Source organism: Meles meles, chromosome 1 (assembly GCF_922984935.1).
Source record: "Meles meles chromosome 1, mMelMel3.1 paternal haplotype, whole genome shotgun sequence".
Lineage (NCBI taxonomy): Eukaryota > Metazoa > Chordata > Mammalia > Carnivora > Mustelidae > Meles > Meles meles.
This window is the reverse complement of record NC_060066.1, coordinates 34,188,059-34,207,153: the sequence shown is the minus strand read 5'-3', so window position 1 is coordinate 34,207,153 and position 19,095 is coordinate 34,188,059. Positions and strand designations below refer to the sequence as shown.

The 19,095-nt window shown below is 30.8% G+C and overlaps 1 protein-coding gene across 33 annotated transcripts in view; it reads left to right on the top strand.

Moving 5' to 3' along the window:
- Nucleotides 1-19,095, top strand: part of RIMS2 (regulating synaptic membrane exocytosis 2) — a 598,763-nt gene that overhangs the window by 341,802 nt on the left and 237,866 nt on the right. For 5 of the 33 annotated variants that reach the window (XM_046014308.1, XM_046014263.1, XM_046014254.1 and 2 more), the window contains exon 18: nt 4,865-4,891. The exons of the other annotated variants lie outside the window; for them this stretch is intronic. In XM_046014308.1, the coding sequence (XP_045870264.1) occupies nt 4,865-4,891 (27 nt within the window). The remainder of the gene's footprint in view (nt 1-4,864; nt 4,892-19,095) is intronic. 33 annotated transcript variants of the gene reach the window in all.

The window sequence follows — 19,095 nt, the reverse complement described above, 5'->3', positions numbered from 1 at the left end:
GTGTATTTCTCTCAATCTTTTTGCTTTCCACTTCTTTGTGTCCTTATATTTAAGGTTTGTCTTTTGAAAACAATGTAAAGTTCATCTTAAATCCATTACGACAAGACATTTTTTTATTGTAGTAATTCATACATTTATATTTAATGTAATTTCTTACAAATTGTGCTTAATATTTTACACAAGATTGTTTATTTTTGATTTGTCCTTTTTTTTTCCTTGCTTTCTTTTGAAATTTGCATTATTTTATTTATATCCACAAATATTTAGTTACTTGTTATGGTGCTTGTGATTGATCCAAAGATACATGATATTTAGATATCAATAAAACTCTCATTCACAAAATTGCATGTAAAATACACAATTTTTTCAAAAGCTATATTTAATTTTACTTAGGTATCTCTGTTTCCAGTCAAATATCAATTTTCCTTCTCCTTACCTACTTGCATCTCTCTCTTTTTTTTTTTCAAAGATTTTATTTATTTGACAGGCAGAGATCACAAGTAGGCAGAGAAGCAGGCAGAGAGAGAGGAGGAAGCAGGCTCCCCGCTGAGCAGAGAGCCCTATGCGGGGCTCGATCCCAGGACCCCGGGATCATGACCTGAGCCGAAGGCAGAGGCTTTAACCCACTGAGCCACCCAGGTGCCCCCCTACTCGCATCTCTTAATGGAGGTTCTAGGGAGCCCTAATAAAGGAAAATATTCAGAAAAGACCCATTAATTTTTAATCCTTCTAGAGCTTCATTGATTTGTCCTACTTGAATCTAGGTCTATGCATAGAAATTTTTACTAATGCTCGTTCTTTGGGCCTTAGCATCCAGCTTGATCATGGAGCTACCATCCCAGAATCCTAAAATATCACTGGACTGCAGAGAGTTCCTAGAGCTTGGCTCCCTATTATTCACAAAGCTCTCTAACCATTGTGCCCTTACTAATTCTGAGGAATATTGGCCTTCAGCAGTGCTTTCCTCCTTTCTCTGCCCCCTCTAGACTCCTTTCTTATTTCTCTCCTCTAGCAAAATCTCATTAATAAGCCTAGAGTATGGAAAGTAAAGTGCTATATGTCACTTTTCTTTTCAAATGGAACATTAATTTCCCTAGTTAAAAGAAACACACAATAAAACTTGCCACCTCTTTAAAATATAAAAATGTAAGAATAATAAAGCATAATTTATATCTCAGTACATGATCATGCCATAATTTTGGAACTTATATAATTTTTTATTATATATAGACAGGAAAGTTGTAAAATTAAAATTGTAACTTTATGTGGAGGTTTAGAGAATTTTGCAAACTGTGATGAGCATTTTAGCTAGGGCTTAAAAGAATAAGTAAGATTTCAATAAATAGAGGAGAGAAAAATAAATTATAAAGTATGCTATGATAAAGACATAAAATCTAGATAGTTTAAGACTTATATGTAGAAAGCATTGAGTGCCAGGCTATGGATTATGAGATTTATCATTTTTAAATATAATTTGAGGATAGAAGACTAAAAGAAGTAGTACAGTAGTGTCTTAACATGATGTATTCCCTCTCCTTGATGTGTTGCAACCTTGGGGGGGGGTGTGGAAATGTTTTAAGGGGAGGAATTTCCTTTCATTATACCATATAAACAAATACCTACCTTGCTTATAAATGAAACCTCGTGTATTTTGAAATTGAAGAAAGTTAAATGATATTTATATTAGGAATAAATTTGGGAAAGCAGTGAGCTGAATTGGAAAAAATTAGGAGGGAAATGTCTTTGCTTGCATCTAGATCATAAGGTCTAATTAAGCAAGGACCATAATGGTTTCCAATTGATAAATGTCATAATGAGTAAATAATTCCCTATCTCTCCTCATAAAAATCTCTTTCAACTTTTTTCAGCCTCACATTTGTGCCAAAATATATACATTGTTTAAAAAATATTACATATATCCTGTAGGAAAGTTATGTTAAATATGTGTATTATAGATAGTAAATATAAATATGTATATCTGGGACATATTTTTAGTATTTATTATTAAAATCCCTGCAATTAAAATGTAGGCTTGAATAGCTTGAAATGTTTATACCTTTTTCCAATTTAAAAACTGTGAATTTTTAATAATGAATAGAAATTGTAATTTTTGAAAGTTGTAAGTTTGAGCCCCATGTTGGGTGTAGAGATTACTTAAAAATAAAATCTTAAAAAAAAAAAAAAAAAAGACCTCAACAGTAGAGTGACATAAAGTAAGAAGACCACAACAGAAATATTTCCTTTACTATTTATCCATTTAAATTCTACGGTTTGGATATGTTATATTAGCATCAATTTCCATATGTGTGTAAATCAATATGAGTATGAATATCTTTACAAAAAGTATTTAACATGATACAAAGATATCTATGAAGAATTATAAAACTGGTAAAATTGTTAATTGTTTCAGCATGTAAAATACGATTTCAATATAGACATTTACTTTGATTTACAATTATGTTCAATGTTTTCCTTTAAGGAAATATTTATATAACAATTCATTGGTATTATAATTTAAAATTATATACACTATAGCAATTCAGTTTTTAAAGTAACATGGTAATTTTATTTATTAACTGTGTAACACATTTCTGTTACACTTTTCCTATAACTTTTTGCTGCATGCCTTGTGATCAACTCTTCATAAGACAGTTTTGTACTATCAGTTATATACATGTGTGCTCTATTGATTATACAAATTATTTTTCTTTATTCTGCTTTTTTTCTTGTTTAGAAAGATTGTTATAACTTTTCTCTTCTTTTGTTATTTCCACTGTCTTTATTTTTTGGATGTTTTCTTTTCCTTTGTGATATAAAAATTTTTGACATCTTAAAGCATCTTCAGTCGTCTCATTTTCAGTTTATGTTTGTGACTTTACCTAGGATTTCTTCTACTATTTTAACTTTAGTATGGTTAATAATTCTTTTTCTGAATGTATGCTGGAACTAGAGCCAGTTGTGCACATTTCTTCTCTTCACAGTCATTGACATTGGTAGCTTGAATTGGCTATCTGGGAGTATTTACATTGTGGAAATTTACAAATATTACAAATCAAGGTTTTTCTTCTCCAGATGGATAGTTGTATGTCCAAATTAATTTTAGATTTAATGAAATTTAAGTATAATAAGTAAAAATGTTAAAAGGCTAGAAAAATATACATGAGTATTTATTTTTTTCACATTGGAAAATTAACCAATTTATTTTTATTTTTTTATTTATTTTTTTTTCTTTTTTTTTTTTTCCCTTTTTATTTATTTTTTTTTCAGCGTAACAGTATTCATTCTTTTTGCACAACACCCAGTGCTCCATGCAAAACGTGCCCTCCCCATCACCCACTTTTAATAGTAATTTATTTTATTCAACTATTTTTTTTAAATTTTTTGTAATTATGTTCAATTAGCCAGGATATAGTACATCATTAGTTTTTGATGTGATGTTCAATTATTCAGTTGCATATAACACCCAGTGAGTATTTAAACAAGCTGTATATGAAAACAATGGAAGGAAACTCAGAAAAATGTATCAGGGGGTTTTAAAAAATATACGGTAAATGTATGAAATCTATTTTAAATGAAAATGGTGGAAGGTAACTTGGTAACCTGATAAGTGAAGTGATGGGGTTAGTGCTGGTCAAACCTGAAAGTTTATGTTGTTGTTTTTCATGTTCTAGTTTAAGCTAATTGATAGAGTTTTTCTTGTGTTTATGAACATATGTCCAGATAAATGTTACAATATTTATAAAATTATTCAACTCTACAATTTTTTTCTAATTCCTACAGTTATACTCTGACCTCAGAAATTCCTACACAGTGGTTAGAATAGTAATTGTCCCCCAAATACTTTATATAATTCCACCACTGTATAGATTACTAATCAGACAAATCAATCATGTAAAATATTGTCAAATATCCTACTTCTCTTTTTGTTAAATAAAGCTCAGAATAGTTTCATTCAAATTTTAAATCTTTCATATGAACATTAGAAACTAAGTTTCTGTGATAACCTTTGTATCTGTTATTTTATTCCCTGTTACTTACTATCTTTGGGGTAATGATTTAGATGTGTCAGGATAAATATTTACATTTTTCCAGATATTAGGGCATATTTACATTTCTTTGGTATTCTTATGGCATGATAGTTTATACATTCCCTTAAATTTCTAATGATATTCACATGATAATTTACTTGTCTTTCAATGTGAAAACAACTTATTAATATTTTCCTACCTTTTAAAACTTTATAAATATTTATATAGAAAAAATATAACTAATTTGTATTCTGTTAACTTATTTGTCACAATTTCTCTTTCTATATATTCATTTTTATCAAGTGAGAATATCAAAATAACTTGTTCCCTGAAAATTTTCAAATTGTTCTTCCTCCAAAAGAAATCAATTTTAAAATACACTTTTTCAAAATCAAGGACTCCAAAATCATAGTATTTTTCTAAGATTCCTTCAATTTATGCTCATTAGTTGTTTACTGATGCTAAATTTCTGTATGGAACCAATACCTCTTACATTTCATGGTTTGTTATATACCCATGTATTATTAGATAAAATTGATTGCCATTAATATGCAGGGCAGTTCTATTATTAATTTTTTATTTTATGTACCTTCTCTTAGCCTGTAACTATTTCATTTAATCAGATTTTCTGATAACATAACTTAGATTTTTTACTAATTCAGATATGATGTGTCTTTCTATCTTATTTTATCCCAAATTAGTATGCCTTTTTAATTTTATAACAAAAATATTAAAATACAGTCTGTACTATAAAGTGGAGATTAGATTTCAATATCCCTATGACATATAACAATTTTTAAATGTATTTTTGACACTGTTTTAACATTTTTTTTCAGATAAAGCCTTATGTTCATATAATTCAGGTAAATTTTAGCATGCACAGTGTTTAATGCATGTATTCATATGCACAGTTTAATTGGTTTTGTTGTTTTGTGCTTTGTCTGGTTATTGTGCATATGTTAAATTCTGGAACAGAATGTTAGTAGCTTCCTTTTTCTGCCTGTAGTACTTTTCCAGTATTTCCATGTTTACATCTTTATTATTTTGGTATTAAAAACCATTTGTTGAAATATAGTGATTTATGATTTCAGTATGTCTAATATTGTCTCTTTTAGTATGGTACTATTAGATCAATGAAATATGGGTCCATACATTCTGTGTTACTGTGTGCATTGTTTCACAAAAATTTGAATTTATATGGATACAGTTTTTAATGTTCTTAATGTATGGAGGGATAGTATTAAAAATATTAAGTATGTTGAATTAACATATAATTAAAACTATGATGCTTGCTGCAGTTTCCATCATTTTAGCTATTCTGTCATATTTTCTAAGGAAAGCTGAATAGATTTACTTTACTCTAATGTATTATGATTTTTAAATTCACACATGCACAGAGTATGTCAAGATATTTTAAACTAATGTGAAACTTTGTAACTGGTCATTGGGACTTACTTTAATTTTAATACTTTTAATATGAAAATATTTTATATATGTTTAGTCTAATGAACTTTTATATTTTTAAAAATTATCTTCTTGAATAGGATTAGGAAATAATTATAAAAAGCTTCAGGAATGGCACACTAAAGTTTCAGATCTACTGAGGAAGGCTACCACTTACAACCAGGATGGAATAGAAGGGACTGGACTTCCTACATCAGACAACAAAAATGGACAAATATATAAGTCAATTGATTTAATAACACTGGATATCAGGCAACTAAGTACAGTGATTATTAAGAGTAGGAAGACAAATGAGCTGAATCCTTAGCATGCCAATTTAAAAGAATATCCTGCACAGAGCATAGGGCAAGAGAAGGCAGATGGAGCCTATGGACTCCCTGAACTAAGGTGATGGAACTAAGAGTTTGGGGAGACAACGGTATCTAGAATTCACAGAAAAGACTACTGACGAGGAGAGAACTATTAACAGAGCGAACTCCAAAGAACTTCAGAGAGTCCCTCTCAAGCGTTCAGCTGAGTACTGATTAGTTAATGAATGGAAGAATCTACCCAAGCCTCAAGAAAGGACCACCCAAAAAAAGAATAGAAGTAATAATGCCTGAGAATAATGTCTGTTTTTTCCCCCCATGAGACTGGATAACTTCAGATTTCCAAGGACGTTGGGTTGGGTGCAGAAGTCCTGGCCTCAGTAGTGAAGAATATTTGGCCCTAGATTGAAACTGTATCACCTAAAAAAAAAAAAAAAAATCTTAAAAGCAGGAACTAAAAGGATCAAAATGTCTTTAAGTAACTCAACCGCATGTAGCAAAACCTCAAGAATAGTTACAGAAGTACAGAAATATCTAACATATAACAATGGAAAATTCACAATAGCTGGCCTCTAATAAAAAATTACCAGCCATGCAAAAGAGGAAAAAATAAAAACCCAAACAACATAAAAAGGATTTAAATGAATCAAAACTAAACAAGAACTGGTACAGATGTTCTAATTAGTAAACAAAGATATTGAACAGTTATAGAAATATACTCCTTATGTTCAAAATGTTAAATAAAGACATGAAAGATGTAAATGGATCCACCTGAAACATTTGTAAATGAAAACTGCAATCTCTAAAATAAAAATATACTGAATGAGATTAACAACAATGAACATTACAGAGAAAAAATTAGTGAACTCGGAAATACAGCAATAAAGACTATCCAAAACAAAGCACAAATAAAAAAGAGAACTAAAAAAATAACATTGTGAGCAATGGACAACTTGAAACTGACTAATTCACAAGTAACTTAAGTCATGCAGGAGAGGAGAGGCAAATATTTGAAGAAATAATGGCTGAAGATTGTCCAAATTTGATGAAAACTATAAACCCATATGTCCAGGAGGCTCAATGAACTCTAAACACAAGAAACATGCATAAGAATATATGAAGGTACCTCATAATTACATTTTTTAAAACCAATAATAAAAAGCCATAAAGCATCTGGGGACAGCAGACTTGATACATAACTGAGAAATAAAATAAAGATGACTGCAGATTTTTCATTGGAAACAGTGCAAGTACTCAGAGAAAAAGATATCAATCTGTACCCATTTTGTTTTTCTTTTAACAATGAAGGTGAAATAATGATTTTTTTCCAAACATACAACTGCTAAAAGAACTCATCACCAGAAGAGATGCACTACAACAAATATTAAAGGAAGTCCCTCAGGTATATGATACCAGATGGAAATATAGAAGATAGATGTATATAAAGGAATAGGGAACACAAGAAATGATTATTTGAGAGGTAAATATGTAAGGTTTATTCTTACTGTTTAAATACCTTTAAATATAATTGGCTGCTAAAACAAATAGCAATGTAGTATAAGGTTTGCAACATATGTAAAAGTAGAATATATGACAACAGCAACATGAAGATAAGGAGAGGAAAATAGAAGTGTATGATTAAAACATTTTTATACCATACTGTATGAGAAGTGTGATATCACTTGAAAGTAGATTGAATCAATTAAATATGTGTGCTCTAAGCCCCCAAACCACAAAACAAAGGGTTATAACTAATAAGCCAACAGAAAAAATGAATTGGAGCCATGAAAGTATCCATTTCATCCAAAAGAATACAGAAAGTGAGGAAAATGGAAAAAAGAACAGATAGGACAAATAGAAAATAAACAGCAAGTTATAGATGTAAACTAACCAAATCAATCACATTAAATGTAAGTAGTCTAAATACTGCAATTAAAAGTCAGAGACCATCAAATTGGATTTTTAAAAAGCCAAAGCCAGCTATATATTGCCTATAAGAAACCCACTTTAAATATAAAAACACAAAGAGTTTTAATTTCAAAGGATGGAGAAGATATACCCTACTAACATGAATTTAAAGAAATATGAAGTGCCTATATTAATATTAGATATATAAGACTTTAGAGCAAAGAGTATTACCAAGGATTCAGGAGGTCATTTTCTAATACTAAAAGGGTAAGAGAACATATCAATCCTAAACATTTAAGCACGTAATAATAGAACTTCAAATTACATAGGGAAAAATTTAAAGAGAGATCATCAGACTGGATTTTAAAAAGGAAAAAAAAAAAAAACACAAGATCCAACTACAGTGCTTTGAAAAGCTCAACAAAATTTATAAACAACTAGTCTGACCAAGAAAAAAGACACAGATTACTAAAACCAGTCATGCATTGGAAATCACTATCAATTTAAAAGTTAAAAGGATTACTTTGGAAATACTTTGGGGAATCCCTTGGGAATACAGTGAACACCTTTATACCATGAAATTAAACAACACAGAAGAAGTGGACAAATTTCTAGAAAGCCACAAATTACAGAAATTGATCCAGAAAAAAGAAAAATCTGAGTAAACCTATAATGACATAAAGAAGCTAAATTAGTAAAAAGAAAATCTTAGACCTTGTAGCTTCACTGGTGAATTCTATCAAATATGTAAAAGGAAATACCAATTTTCTTACATTCTTTGAGGGAAAAAAAGGGAAGGAAATACTCTCCAATTCATTCTATGAGACCAATATTATTCCAATACCAAAGGCAGACAAACACAGAAATCCTGACAAAATATTAGTAAATCAAATTTAACAATATGTAAAAATGATTATTCACTGTAACCAAGAGGGAATTATCCTAAATGCAGTGTTTGTTTAATAATTAAAATCAGTTAAATGTAGTTCAACATAGTAGTAGATAAAAAGATAAAATCACATGATCATGTGATGAGATGGAGATAAGCTATGATAATAACCAACACCCCTTCACAACAAAAACTATCAACAAAGTAGGAATAGAAGGGAACTTCTCAACCTGATAAGGAGGACTTTAAAAAACCTACTGCTGACATCATTTTTAATTATAGAAGACTGAATGCTTTCTCCTTAACTGGGTACTAGGCAAGTATATTTGCTCTTACTATTTTTATTCAGCGGTGCACTGGAGATTCTAGTTAGGGCAGTCAGGTAAGGAAAATAAGTAAAAGTCATTCAAAAAGGAAAGAAAGAAGTAAAACTATCTTTATTCACAGACATGATTCTTCTACATGTAGAAAATTCTAAAGACTCAACAAAAAACTACTAGAACTAATAAACAATGTTGGCTAGGTCTCAAGGTAAATGAACAATATGCAAAATCAATTATATGTTATATACTAGCCACTAACATTTCAAAAGTATTAACATTTTTAAAATGCTTATGAATAAATTTCATAAAATAAGTATAAACTTGAATACTAAATAAATCAGAAAATATTGCTGAAGAAAATTAAAGTAACATCTAAGTAAATGAGATAACTCCAAATTAACGGGTTGGAAGACTCAATATTATTAAGATGGCAGTCCTCCTCCAGATTTGTCTACAGATTCAGTACAATCCCTAACAAAATCTAAACAATATTGTTTGCTGTAATTAATAAACTGATCTTAAAATTTATTTGGAAGCACACAAGATCCAGAACAGCCAAAATGGAACAAATTTAGAAGATTTTCTGATTTTAAACTTAATTAAAACCTATGGTAATCACAACATTGGGGTACTGGCATAATGGAACCTAAGTCAGAACTCAAAAATAAACCCTTATCTTTATGGTCAGTTGACTTACAACACAGATGCAATGGCAATTCAGTTGGGGAAAATTGTTTCTTGGCTATTAATACTTGAACAATTGAATATCCACATGCAAAAAGATTAACTTAAACTCTATCTCACACCAGCCACAAAACCTAACTTAAAATGGATCATGAACTTAACTGTAAGAGCTCAAACTATAGAACTCTTAGAAGAAAATATAGGAGAAAATCGTCATTATGTTGGGTTAGGCAGAGGTTTCAAGACAAATGCAAAAGCATTATCAATAAAAGACTGAAGTGATAAATTGGACTTCAGAAAAATTTAAAATGTTTGTGATTCAAAGACACTATTAAGAAGGTAAAAGATAGGGCGCCTGGGTGGCTCAGTGGGTTAAGCCGCTGCCTTCAGCTCAGGTCATGATCTCAGGGTCCTGGGATCGAGTCCCGCATCGGGCTCCCTGCTCAGCAGCGAGCCTGCTTCCCTCCGTCTCTCTCTGCCTGCCTCTCTGTCTACTTGTGATCTCTCTCTGTCAAATAAATAAATAAAATCTATAAAAAAAAAAAAAAGAAGGTAAAAGATAAGCCACAGACCTGGACAAAATATTTGCAAAGCATGTATTGGAAAAAAAGACTTGCATCCAGAATACATCAAGAAATCTTAAAAGTCAATAATGAGAAGGAAAAATAATGCAATCAAAAGGCAAAATATTTGAATAGTCATTTCATTGAAGATATATGGTTCGCAAATAAGAGAATGAAAATATTCCCAGTATCATTAGTTATTAGTGAAGTGCAAGTTATAATAATGATACCACTCTACATTTACTAAAATGAATGCAATAAAAAAGGCAAATAATAGCAATCTTTGGCAAGGATTTTGAGAAAATGGAATCCTCATACATTTGCTGATGAAAATGTGGAATAGTGTAGCCCTTTGGAAAACAGTTTGGTGGTTTGTTAAAATAAATTCACCATATGACACAGTGACTCACTCTTAGATGTACACCCAAGTGAGAAGAAAATGAATGTCCACTGAAAGACTTGTGCGTGAATGTTTATACCAGCATTATTCATAATGGCCAAAAAGTGGAAATAGTTCAAATATCCATCAGTTGGTGAATGGATAAATAAAATGTGGTATCTATACAGTGGATTGCTATACATAACAAAGTGTTAATACATGCTACCACATGGTTTAACATAAAAAAATTATGCTAAATAAAAGGTGACAGATATGAAAGGCCACATGTTGTAGGATTCCAATAATATAACATGTACAGAAAAGGCAAATCTATAGAGCAGAGATTAGGTTAGTAGTTTTCTGGATGAGGATATCTTTATGTATATAAAAAGTCAGATGGAATCTACACAAAAGCTATTAAAATTAAGAAGTAAGTTTATGAGATTGTTGGATACAATTGTATTTATGTGTAACTGCAATGAACAATTGGAAATTGAAATTTAGTAATATAATGCCATTTAAATGTGTCAAAATATGAAATACTTAGGGGTAAATTTGACAAATGTAAAGGACGTGTAAACTAAAAATTATAGAACACTGCAAAAAATGAATTTTAAAAGACTAATGAAGAGAAATACTGCATTTGTGGGCAAAAGAACCAATATTATGTTAATTTTCTCCAACTTGATCTACAGACTCAATTCAGTTAATTGATAAACTGTCTTCTAGAACTTAATTGAAAGTGTTTAGTACCCAGAATTGCTAAAAACAACTTTGATGAAAGATCAAAGTGGGAAGCCTTACAATAGTTGATTTCAGAACTTATTATAAAGCTGTAGTAATGGAGACATTATGATAAAAACAGATGAATAAATGGGCGCCTGGGTTGTGCAGTCAATTAAGCATGTGACTCTTGGTTTCCACTCAGGTCACGTTCTCAGAGTCTTGAGATCCAGCCCCATGTCAAGGCTTTGTGCTCAGGGCGGAGTCTGCCTGACATTCTTTCTCCTTCTGCTCCTCCCATTCTCTCTCTCTCAAATAAATAGATATGTTTAGAAATAGGCAAACGCACTAAAAGAACAGTATATAGAATGCCGATACAAACCCACACATATATGGGTAACTGATTTTCAACAAAGCTGAAAAGACAATTCAGTGGTGTAAGGATAGTCTTTTTAATAAATGCTTTGAGAGCCTATAGATGTCCATATGCAAAAAAAAAAAAAAGAGAGAGAGAGAGACTTCTATTTATACCACATACAAAAGTTAACTCAAAATGAGTCAGTGTATAATTATAAAATTCCTAAGAGAAAATTATAAAATTATAAAACTTTTTTAAAATTATAATTTTAAAATTATATTATAAAATTATAAATTATCTTATTATAAATATTTATAATTATAAATTGTAAAACTTTTATATAGTATGAATTTATAAAATTATAAAACTCCTAAGAGAAAATTTTATCAGCCTTGGTTAGGCAAAAATTTCTTAGGGCATGGATATCAAGTGCCATTAAATAACACATTGACTAAATTAGACTCTCTCAAAAGAAAATCTTTTTTTTTCTTTAAAGGATACTGTTAAGATAATGAAAAACCAAGCCACAAGCCAGAAGAAATACTTGCAAATCACATATGTAATAAAAGATTTGTATACAATACAATAAAAGATATGTATACAAAATACATAAAGAGAACTGGCTGTTTTGCAGAGATGAAATATGTATTTATTTTCTCTCTTTTATTATGTTCAGTTAGCTATATAGTACATCATTAGTTTTTGATACAGTGCTCAACGATTCATTAGTTGTGTATGTTAAAACTCATGAATAAGAGAACATAACAATAAAAAATGGATATAAGATTTGAAAGACCACTAAAAACACTTAAAGGTAAAAAAATAGACACGTGAAAAGATATTCAACATTAATCTTTAGGTAAATATAAATGAGATACCATTAGACCCTTATTAAAATGGTTAAAATGAAAAAACTATGAAAAAAAAGTATCAGGGAGGATGGGAATTTACTAAAATTTTCATATATCGTTAGTGGGAATGTAAAATGTAATAGCCTCTTTGGAAAACACTTTTGCAGTTTTTCCTAAAATTTTAAATATACTCCTACCATATAATTCAGTCATCCCACTACTAGGTCTTTACCAAAGAAGAATGTAAATATATGCCCATACAACAACTTATATATGATTGTTCATTGTAACTTCATTTGTAATAATCAGATAACCCAGATGTCCTTCACCTGGGTAATAGATAAACTGTGGTACAGCCATAATAGAGTGTATTATTTAGCAAGAATAAAAGAATGAACTATTGATATATATTGACAACATGGACAAATCTCAGAATAATACTGAGTGGAAGAAGAGAGAAAAAAGAATACTAGTATTATTCCACTCATATATAATTTTAATATATAAATGGAACTAACAGAAAAAAATAACGAACTGAATTCCTGCAACTACAAATATTAATATGTTAGAAGTTGAAATAAATATTTGATTTACAGAGAAAACCCTAGATTCAGACATACTTTCCAAGTAGTTCATATTTAACCTTAACATATTATTTCAACTTAATAAAACTCTTGCATAATGTACACAAAGTAAGAATATTTATCAGGAAAACAAAACTTTTATACCAAAAATCTATAAATCCATTCCAAAAAAGGAAGTTTATAGCCTAGTTTTAAATATAAATGACTGGAAAAGCTACATAAAACAGCAAATCAAATCCAATAGTTTTATAAAATTCTATAAATGTAATTTTAGACATTTACAGATCAAAGAAAAAATATGTTCATTTCTTCATAATGAATTAAAAATTTTATAACATTCAACAGAATTCATAATATCTGTTAGCAAATTATGGATTAGAAAGAAACTTCTTCAGTCTGATAGACTGTCTACTAAAAACTTATAGGAAATATAATCTCAAATGGCCAATCATAGAATTATTCATTAAAAAAAAACTTGGACAAGAATGTGACTGTAATGGAGATTCTAGAGTAATAAGAAAAGAAGAATTTAGAAATAATAAGGAATCAAAGGGAGAAATAAAACCATCATTATGTATAAATAATGTAATTGTTTTCCTCAGCCTCTGGAAAGAATACACAAATTATGGTTTACCAAGATGTCTGGATATAAGAATAGTATACAAAGGTCAGTTGCATTTCTACACACCAGTACAAACAGACATAATTTACAATAGTAACAGAATATCAGATATGTAGGAATAAATCTAACAAAAGTTACATAAAAGAACTATAGGAAAATATTTATAAAGTTTTATTAAGAAACTTTAAAGAGGGGCGCCTGGGTGGCTCAGTGGTTTAAGCTGCTGCCTTCGGCTCAGGTCATGATCTCGGAGTCCTGGGATCGAGTTCCGCATCGGGCTCTCTGCTTGGCAGGGAGCCTGCTTCCCTCTCACTCTCTCTGCCTGCCTCTCTGCCTACTTGTGATCTCTCTCTGTCAAATAAATAAATAAATAAAATCTTAAAAAAAGAAAAAAAGAAACATTAAAGAATACCTAAATAAGTGGATATATTCCCATAACCATTGATAAGAATGCATCATTATTCATTTCCTCTATTTGACATATATATTTAATTCAGTTCTAATCCTATCAGATATCTTCATGGAAACAGATGAGTAAATTCTAAGTCTATAGACAACTAAATGGCCAAAAATAGCTAAAACGATTCTTATGAGAGCAGGGAGGAGGAACTTTCTCAGTCTCAACATTTACTGTGGTTGACATAGTATGCCACTGGCATGAGAGTAAATCAATCAGTGGAATACGACTGAGAGCCCAGAAGCAGACTTTCTTACAGGAGACAGTATTTTATAAGGATCTGAGGTAATATATCAGATGCAGAGAGGAAAAGTAAGTGATTTAATAAATTGAGCTGGAAAAATACTATCCATTAAAAAAAGAACATAGATGGGCGCCTGGGTGGCTCAGTGGGTTAAGCCGCTGCCTTCGGCTCAGGTCATGATCTCAGGGTCCTGGGATCGAGTCCCACATCGGGCTCTCTGCTCGGCGGGGAGCCTGCTTCCCTCTCTCTCTCTCTGCCTGCCTCTCTGCCTACTTATGATCTCCTGTCTCTCGCTGTCAAATAAATAAATAAAAAAAAAATCTTAAAAAAAAATAAAAAAATAAAAAAAGAACATAGATGAAATTAGATCACTATGTACCATGTACAGAAACTTTAGGTGGATTAAGGGCAGATAAAGTTAAGTTTCAGTCAGGGAGCTGAAGAACTGTTAGAGTTGTGAAATAAATATTTGTTATAAAGTTTAAACTGCAAAATTCAGGAGAAGTTGGGAGTTCTTGTAAGAAGGTTTGTAAGAGAATGGTCGAAGAATCTGAAAAAAGTCACATGCCGGAGGCAGCAGAGGACCTAGTGAGAAGATTTGAAGGGCTTTTGCCACTTCATTCACTAGGGGTTTTAAAGTCACTGTAGGTCATAAGAAAGGGCAGGGAAGGAAAAATGCTTGCAAAACACCCCCTCATTCTGTAATTTTATGGGTGACCTGCAAAAGAAAGTTTGTAGATGCTTTGTCTTGGATCTCAATGTCCTTGGCACAGGACTGGGGCAATCTAAAGAAAGAGATCTAGAGATCTAAAAGATCTAAAATCCCAGACTTGGGATCTAAAGAGATCTAAAATCCAGACTTGGTTATATCCTACTTATTTTAAAAAACCAGAAAGAATTGGAAAAAGAAATTGAAAAAACCACAATTATCATAACAATCTCTCACAAATGTGAACTACAGAACTGATGTACTGTAATAAATAGAACATTCCCCCAACGAAGAGAATATACATTCTCTTCATCTACAAATTAATCATGTAAAATGTTGCTACAAATTTTTAGGTAATACATTCATATGGTATAAATTTAAAAGTAAGAAACAAAAACAAAAATCCTCCCCCCGACTGTTTCTCAAACATCTAGTTCTCCTTACTTGAATGAACTGCTGTTACCAATTTCCGTGTGTTGGCACAGATAGTCTATGTTTACATTAAAAAAAAATGTGTGGGTTTTGCCTCCTTTTTTCTAACATAATAATATAGTATCATTATTGTGTCTTTTCTGATTTTTTTATTTTTATCCCCATTCTTTTAGTAGTTGCTATTGAAATCACAACCTTGCACACTTAAAGCAACATTAATTAACTTCTCTACCTTTTTTCCAAACTGCATGAATATTGTAGAATCTGTTTTGTATGATCACCCCTACTATTTAACATATTATTGCCAGAATTTACTCTGCCTCCCAATTAGTAATTTATTATAATGTCATTTTGTTCATTCAAAATTTATTTAGATTTACCCAAATTTTTACCACTTTCTTTGCTTCGCTCATTTTTCTTTTCATTTTGTCCTTTTTTTTCTGGGATGAATTTCTCTATTTTCAAAGTACACATATTTTAGTAGTGCTTTCAATGATCTGGAAAGAAGCTGTGTTTTCTGAGTATGTCTTTAATTCTTTATTCCTGATGAAGTTTAGCTATATATAAAATTCTAGAATTACTTTAATTTTCTCTCAGCATCCTGACAATGTTATTTTAATAACATTCAGCTTGTAGAAAAGTCTCTCCATTTATTTGTTTTCTTTAAATTGTTAGCAGTTGTTACTGGTTTGTGTCGCACCATTGGCATATGTCCTAACCCCCAGTACCTAAGGATGTGACCTTATTTGTAAATAGAGTTAATGCAGAAGTTATCAAGTTTTCACTTTTGAGGTCACTAGGAGACCTAATCCAATATGACTGCTGTCCTTATATAAAGCAGAAATTTGGGTACAGATAGACATGAACAGAGGGAAGACCAAATGAAGACATTCAGGGAGAAGATAGCCATGGGACTGGAGGGCCCTATCTACAAGTGAAAGAACACCAAGGATTGCTAGCCAACACCAGAAGCTAGAAGAGACAAGGAAGGATTCTTTCCTGGAGCCTTCAGAGAGAGCATGGCGTCGCTGACACCCTGATTTTGGACTTCTACCCTCCAGAACTGTGAGACAATAAATTTCTGTTGTTTTAAGCCACCCAGTGTTTGGTACTTTGTTTCAGCAGCCCTTGGAAACTAATACAGCAGTGAGTGTTCTGTGGTTTGGAGGTGTACATGTTTTGCACATTTTTTGTTACGTGTATTCCTAGATATTTCATGTGCTCTTGTAAGTGATAGTGGCTTTGAAACTTATTTCTAGTTGTTCATTGCTATTCTCTAAAAAATATAGTTCATTTTTATATGTTGACTATGTATGTATTCTGCAATCTTTGCTAAATTATTAGTCTTAATAAGTTTTTTATAGCTTCCTTAGGAGTTTTGATTTACATGATCATGTTACTACTTGTTTTCCAATCTGTATGCCGTTCATTTATTTTCTTTGCTGTGTTTTACTGTAATGCAAGTACAATGTTGAACTGAAAGGGTTGGAGTGGGAGTCCTTAGCTTATTCTTTGTATTAGAGGGACAACATTCTGTATTTATAAGTAAGTCCCATGTGAGCTATAGGTTGCTTTTTTTTATAGATGCCCTTTATTGATTTAAGGAAATTTCCTTCTGACTAGTTAACTGAGATATTTATCTGACTAGTTAACTGAATAGGGGTAAGCATTTTCAAATTATTCTCCTACATCTACTGAATAATTTAAAAAATTCATGTATAAATGAAATACTCCAATATATATAAAGTAAACGAGAAAGAAAAATTAACAAACTAACCACTGTTGAAGAAAATTTATAATTTTCTCTCAATCATTGATCAAGAAAACAAAAATTCAGGAAAGGTACAAAAGAATCAAACCACACAATTAACAAGTTTAATCTCATGACCAAAAAAATAAAAAAACTCTGTATCTAATAGTTAATGAATTTATATTCCCGTTATATCCATGAAGGACTTGTAAGAATTCTTAATATATTATTTAATAATTCATTTTCTGACAAATTTCAAAGTCTTGAAGACTTGACAAATATAGGGTATTTTCTTCAACACCAGTGTTACTATGACAATTAAAAAAAATCATACCCATTTATTTCAAAATTTCTAAAAATAGGCACTTTTGGGGCGCCTGGGTGACTCAGTGGGTTAAAGCCTCTGCCTTCGGCTCGGGTCATGATCCTAGGGTCCTGGGATCGAGCCCCACATCGAGCTCTCTGCTCAGCAGGGAGCCTGATCCCCCCTCTCTCTGCCTACTTGTGATCTCTGTCTGTCAAATAAATAAATAAAATCTTTAAAAAAAAATTAGGCACTTTTACTCTAATGAACATTTTCTTCCAAGATTTATTCTCTTTGCAATTATCATGCATTATTCAGACAATGGTGTCTTAGATTTAATGACGTATAGTATCTTATAGACCCAAGAAGAAAATACTTAGACCTGAACTTTAAATAATATACTGCATATAAATATTTGAGTAATTCAGAGAAGTACTCAGATGGCAAATGCTTATGTTAGTACAGGGTAGAAGGCTGAAAATTTTGACATTTTCATCTAATTTGAAAGTTTAGGAAAAGGAAATAAATTTAAAGTAGAAAGAAAGAAATCATAACTATAAGAGCAGAAATCAATAAAGTAAGAAACAAATTTCTAGCTGATAAGATTATGGAGCCTAAAAGTTAATCCTTTGAAATGAATGGCAAAATAAACCTGTAGTGAAATTTATCAGCAGGATAAAAAAATAGTACAGGATTCAAATGAAAATATATAAAGATAATCAGAAAATAAATAAATAATATAAAATGATGAACATTGTAACAAACACTGAAAACTTGAACAAAGTGAACAAATTCCTATGAAAAATATAACTTATTAAACCTTGAATCAATAGGTCGTTCTATGGCTACTGAAAATAGACATTAGTAATTTAAAATATTCCCATGAAGGAAACACCAGATCAGAATAGTTTTATAGAAGAGCTCCATCAAAATTTCAAACAACAGATTTTTTTTTTTACAGTCCTACACAAATTTAACCAGAGAGTAAAAACAAATTCTCAAGATTTTATTGTGCCAGTATAGCCTTGATCCTAAACCAAAAGGTTAGTAAACAGAAAATTTTAAAGGTCAGAATCACTTATCAATAAAAGTGTAAAAATCCTTAATGAAATATCACTGAATTTAAGAGATCTTCCTCAACCTGATAAAATGTAACACCAGCAGGTATCACTTTTAATGGTAAAATACTAGAAAAATCCCGCTTAAAATTAGGATTTAAAAAGGAATGTAAAATTTAATTGCTTCTTTCCAGCATTGTGAATATCAGCATAGAAAGACAAGAAAAAGGAAGAAGAAAGACCTTAGGATTAGCAAGATTGTCTATGGAGAAAAATCCAAATTGAACCATATAAAATTCATTAGAAGTAAAAAGAGAGACTTTAACAAGGTGATTGGTTAACATTATTTTACAATAAAGTATTTCCATATATGAGCAATTAGATTAGTAATCAGAATTTTAACAATAATTCTTATAGCAGTGAAAATGATAAGATGCAAAGCATAAATCCAACCAAT